Raw genomic sequence first — 5,726 nt, 5'->3', positions numbered from 1 at the left:
TATATAGATGCGACCATGGCGAGTCAATCTTTTGTGCTTCGCAAAGGAAAGACTTGAGACGATGTGCTGCGACTTCCCATCTTCAGACAGCCATGGTAAAAGGCGTTATTTTGTATACTAATGACTAATAGATGCGAATTAAGCCTGTAGATATTTTAGATATTTTTAGAACCTCGCCTGGAACTATAATGCCGCCACGTAAACGGCGGGGATGGCCGAGTAATCATGCCAAGGAGGAGTATCCTTCACCCGTGTTTTGATACATCTAGCGTGTCAAAATAATAATCTCGCGGAGGCGATACCTAATGCTACCACAGTGCCCCATGAGAACGCTTACGAAGCCCCTCAAAATCTTCAGTTCACCTTTCATGGTCCCTTATGTCACGGGGCGAACGCTTAGATCAGAGTGGCGATGGCTCTTAGCTTTGGTAATATTTATTCACGTTAGCAATCGCCGGCAATAGACTTTATTATTTTGTGTGGGACCGCATGCGCAGCCCGACACCTCTGCCTGGAACGTTTGCAACCCTGTGAAGGCACTTGCACGATTTTTATAGATGGTGGAATATTCTCTCAGCTGCAGCCTATTTGCAAGTTTGTAAACTTTATATTAGGCTTGAATATGAACAGCTTGGCAGTGTTCCTCGACTACTGCAGAGCACGCTATCTGCTTCCTCCACTGCCGAGGACTTCATTCATTTTGAGGCAAAAATAGGTGCAACAAACTTTTCATTTATGTGTGAGGCTAGTCTGCTAGCCTGTCGTTTACAGAACTGTCATCTCAACGTGATAGTACAAAATGAAACCAGGAAGAGGCTTTGTGGACGTTTATTTCAAGTTCTACTGAAAGCACGTAGTCCAAAAGCCGCCTTAAGCAGAGGCGACAAGTAAATTCTTTATCCGTTGGGTGTTCACTTCGAAGCAGCAGCGCCGCCACATGTGAATGAGTGGACGAAGCGTTCGCTGTTCAAGGGTTCGGTGATAACGGCGGTGCAGGTGCTCTTCACCTGAGACAGAAAAAAGGCATCATTTTTTACCACGTGCTGAATATTTTACTTCTACCAGGAAATACACTTTAACCTTTGTAAATGTGAAAGAACATAGGATTCCAGAATATTACGAATTTTTACGAACTACACAAAAGGACTCTATCTCAGATATTGATGATAGCTGTGCAGCGGAGAAAGGAGGTACCCAGGTACACTATTTTGGAAAAAAATACATTTTTCGTTACTTCCAGTGATAATCACTCGTGATGAAGTTTTTCGACTACAGTGCGGTAGAGCATCGTTATACAAAAGTAAGCATGTCCTGGCTTAACTGTCTTACTAGCATTAAGTGCGGTGAGCCTTGTGAACGTTCAGTGCAACTCCCATTGCTGCAACCTGAAAATAAAGGGTGCTTACTTAAAAAATTTTGCCCTTCGTCTCTGCTACAAGTTTGTTTTGGCCCATAAACAGCTGTAAAAGCGCGTGTATGAACTTTACCAATGGGTATGCGTTGTAGAGCTGCGACTATACGTTGAGCCTTTCAAAAATTTTCCAGAAAGTGTTTACATCTTCGCCATACTTTGTGGCTCTTAATGTATTTCCAGCGTTGCAAACCTCCTGATGGCAACATACACTTTGTCTTACCAACTTCAGTAGACCTAACCGGTGCATGAAAGCTGCACGTTAGTCATTCCTTTGTTTCGCAAAACTTTACAGCCCCGGCTTCCAATAACCGATTAATCCATTATACTCGCGTAGCTGCAGTGCGATTCTCGCCAGAAAGACGCAAGTGAATGCTAGCATTCAGGTGAGAGTGGAAACATTTCACACAGCATCAGACTTAAGTTATGCTAACGTAACGTATTGGACCCCAAAAGAACCCAAGCGTATCTGGAGGCTGCCGAAAATTAGGCGCGTGGATAATTTTAGCAAGTTTGCAGAGGTCCGGTGGTAGCAGCTATCACAGGGCCTGGTACATTGCAGATATATAAGAGACAATGTTCCTGCGGAGTTGGTAGTCAGGTTGATGATTATTAGGCTTGTGTAGAAATGATGACGTATGAAATAAAAAATTGCGCATTTAGAGCATTATTTCTACTCAGCTGTTTTCACAGTTATAGGCCGTTTTGATCGGTTCCCCCCCAAAAGCCCTTTGGGAATCAATCGGTACCGTAATTCACCTCCTCGGAAACGCTCTTCTGAGAAGAATCCTCAAATGGGCACGTATTCAGGCAACAGCTATTAATATGAGCCCCCCACTAGAGAGTCCTGAAACCTGCACAGCGCGCCGAGAGGCTGTGCATTTCAGCTGATTTCTTCCTTTTTTTGCACTACCGGCTCTGCCCTCAAACCAGATTCTTAAACACTTGATTTTTCGCGCTACTTGTCTTGTTTTTCGCTAGCCTGAATTCGGTAACTGAAGATGTCCCCTCGCGCGTATTGTTTTTAGTTCGCCAATACCTGAAAGTAACACTGACTTTGGTTCTATTTGGACATGCCAGTATCTCTGCTGAGTTATTACTTCTCTGAGGAATACCAGCCGACCGTTCAGGGCTCAGTGGTTTGGTTGCGCAGCTCTTTGACAATGTGAAGTTAGGGCTAGAAATTCCGTGGCGATTGTAGCATGCATATATAAGCCATACTTACATCCCGTGTTTTCGGAAGGCAAGTTTCTTTACTGTAGGTCTCCGTGACGCGGCACGTGGACTCGGCAATCTTGAAAGTGATCCGGTAGTTGGTGCCGGCAACAACCTACGCAGCAACAAGATCGAGCAAACTTTGTTAACATTTGTGCACTGTCATCCATCTACTATAGCATTCAGAAAGAAAAGGGGCCGAAGGCACATTTTTAAAACAACGGGACCCGCACAATATGCAATACTATAGTATTTTTGTGGCTACCTTTGAGCAAACGTTCACGGTGCCATTCAATGGAAGTAGTACTAAGATTTGTCACAATTTCACACTACCGACCTTCTGGTAGCCCAAATACGTGCTTACGCGTATAATATGCTTGTAACATTGTGTAAAAATACAAAATATAACACTGCGGAGACCTTGCGTACGTCAATGGAAGCGTGCGGCACAATATTGTAAAGAAAATCCCTAAAAAGCAGCACTACTATTGCTCTCGCTTGGCTGTCCTAACCTTGAGGGACAGGTTGTGCATTAAGACTGTGACACATTCGCTCTTTTGGGACAACTCATAGCCAATAATCCGGTGGCCCCCTTAAGGGAATAAATAATATAAAGCAAACCTACGCCGAAGCAACTTTTATATCTATCCTGTTCTAACACTTACATAATTCATGGCTGTCGCAAAAAACAGCCGACTACATCTCTTGAACGTTGTCTGATATTCAAATCAATAAGTAATTACCCGTCACATAGACATATAGTGGCATCGCAAGTAGGGCTACTGCATAAATTTTGTACAAACACAACATGAAATAGTACCATACAATGCGAACCATTCTTTGCTCACTTGAGGAAAATAAATTATATTTACAAAACTATTTTATAAGTTACCCGCTAAAATTAATAAGGAGCGCAATAAACTTCAGCTGTGAAATTTCTTGGCGGTCCTCTAAAGGCAACTTACTTGGGTTTCTACGTCGGTGACCTCGAGCACAGTGTCGAAGAATTCTCTTCCCTCAACCTGCTTACTGACGGCGAAGTGTGCAAGCTCTTTATACTGCTCGTTGTCGACCGGGGTCTTCTTCTGCCAACCGCCAAGCACCGGAATCGGCGGACCCTGTGGTGCTCCGCAGCACATGAAAGCACAGGCACCCAGGAAGACCGCCACCAGCACGAAAGACGATGCCATGGTGTAGCTCTTGGAGACTTCTGCGAGTCACATTCACCATTATAGCGCATTCTGTATTTCGAAACGTTTTTTAAGAAAGCAACCATATAACGAGTTTCTGGTCGATGCGACTGCTTTTAGTAAGCGTTGCGGTTACTTGCACGTGAACCTTACAGGGGAAACTACAATAAGCGGAATTTTCATTACTATGGTTCCTTCGCAGATTTTTTACAATTTTTATTCTATATACCCTACAGGCCCCAGTTCTAAACAGGGCTTTAAGTGCACGAATCAGCAGGTCTTGTACCTCGTACTACCTGGATACTATTTCTGTGCTCATCGCCACATTCTGCTCGTTCTGAAAGAGCCCCATGGCACTAACCTTTTTAATATACTTTGCAAGAAGCTATCTCTCACTAGAAAATACAGTGATAAAAACGGCAGCTGTGTGCTGGTTAACTATAAATATTTGTTACACGCTTTTATACGCTATATATTTGGAAGTCACGAAAGAAAATTGCCGATGCTATTTCTAATGCATTACAAGCGCTCTGGGCTCATGAACGGCCTTAGGCTTGAAGGTCACAATTACTCAGAAACCAGCTGAATTTGATGCGGTAATATCTGAATATTGGTTTTGAAGAGAACTTGTACATAGCCGAGTTGAGTCCCCCATCACGCCACACATGTTATCTCACGCCTTTATAAGCAATCATGCATCTTGGCGTGCACTGAAAACGTCTGCATGCCTTGGCTGCATTGCAAATACAAAATCATTTGATGGTATTCCAAACTATAAGAATTAGAGACATAGCGTCGCTTACGTGCACGTCTATGGCAGCATGTTTTAGGAGGATGACAATTGCATCCAAAGGCACCTTGTTTAGTGTAAGACTTGCCTTCACACTGGACTTAGGACAGCATTACAATACGCAATTTACTTCTGTGTTACAGCAATCCCGTTTATGTGTAGCGGCTAGGAAAATTTGGGAACTTCTTAAAATCGTGAATGAATAGATAGCGCTGCGTTCTTCAAATAAGGAAAATGCGCAAAAATTGGTAAATAAATTCTAAAACGAAACTACTGAATATACAAAAAATATAAAGAAGCGCGTTCGGTTTGAGTAGCAAGCCACCACTGCTCTAACATTCTTTACGCAGTAATGCGAGGCGAAACCTTACGCCGCGTACGAGGAGAATGATAGGAAAACAGCTACTTTGGCAGTTCTGTGCTATTTGGCTGAGTGCTCAAACTTAACGGAAATCGACCCTTCATTGTCTTTTTAATTTGATTAATCTGGCATTAATCAATTCATTACTTCGGCACATGATGCCCAATGCTGAAACTTACCTCAGCGAGACGGAGGCGAAGTGTCAGCAGCGGCGTGGTCAGTAGGGAGCAAGCGTCGTCGTCGAGTTTTTCCGGCGATGACTGCGAGCGGATAACAACAGGTAGCTTGAGTGGGCAGTAGATTACGGCTGTCGTGAGAAGTTCCAGCGAGACCCTTTATAGCCGGTGAAGCAGCTCCCCAGCATCAAAATATATATATCTTCGCGCGGCCTTGTTTCTCTCTTTCTTCCTTTCTTTCTTCTTTGTTCAGAAAGAAACCGAAAAAGAAAGGGAAGCGCGGCAGGTCGAGAGTGAAAGCAGTTTGGAAACCGGAAAGTCAAGCGCGCCAGATATTGAAGCGGCTTGTCGAAGGTCGATGCGTTCTTGAAACATCGTTGGGGACATCCACACGTGCAGCCCCATCGTGACGAGAAAGCCACAGTTCGAGGAGTGGTGACATCGAGTGTCCCTAATCGGCCAGTTCCGAGCGCTGAGGGCTGCACGTATAATTATAGCACCCCGACAAGCTTTGTACACCAACTCAAACAAGAAGACTAAGCCACAATTAGGAAGTTAGCGTATCTATTAATTCTTGTAAAGG

General features: G+C 43.9%; 1 protein-coding gene across 1 annotated transcript; it reads right to left on the bottom strand.

Annotated features, from left to right (window-relative positions):
• Positions 1-812: 812 nt before the first annotated feature.
• LOC146175483 (salivary cystatin-L-like) lies at positions 813-5,296 on the bottom strand. The gene is made up of 4 exons (XM_084581866.1): positions 5,147-5,296; positions 3,592-3,836; positions 2,637-2,741; positions 813-1,007 (listed from the first exon to the last, which is right to left on the bottom strand). The coding sequence occupies exons 2-4, from the start codon at positions 3,814-3,816 to the stop codon at positions 912-914; spliced, it is 426 nt and encodes a 141-aa protein (XP_084437992.1). The 5' UTR covers positions 3,817-3,836; positions 5,147-5,296; the 3' UTR covers positions 813-911.
• Between the last annotated feature and the right edge of the window lie 430 nt (positions 5,297-5,726).

This window comes from Amblyomma maculatum, chromosome 10 (genome assembly GCF_055883805.1).
Source record: "Amblyomma maculatum isolate TAMU_Amacu chromosome 10, ASM5588380v1, whole genome shotgun sequence".
Classification (NCBI taxonomy): Eukaryota; Metazoa; Arthropoda; class Arachnida; order Ixodida; family Ixodidae; genus Amblyomma; species Amblyomma maculatum.
This window is presented reverse-complemented; position numbering and strand designations above follow the sequence as displayed.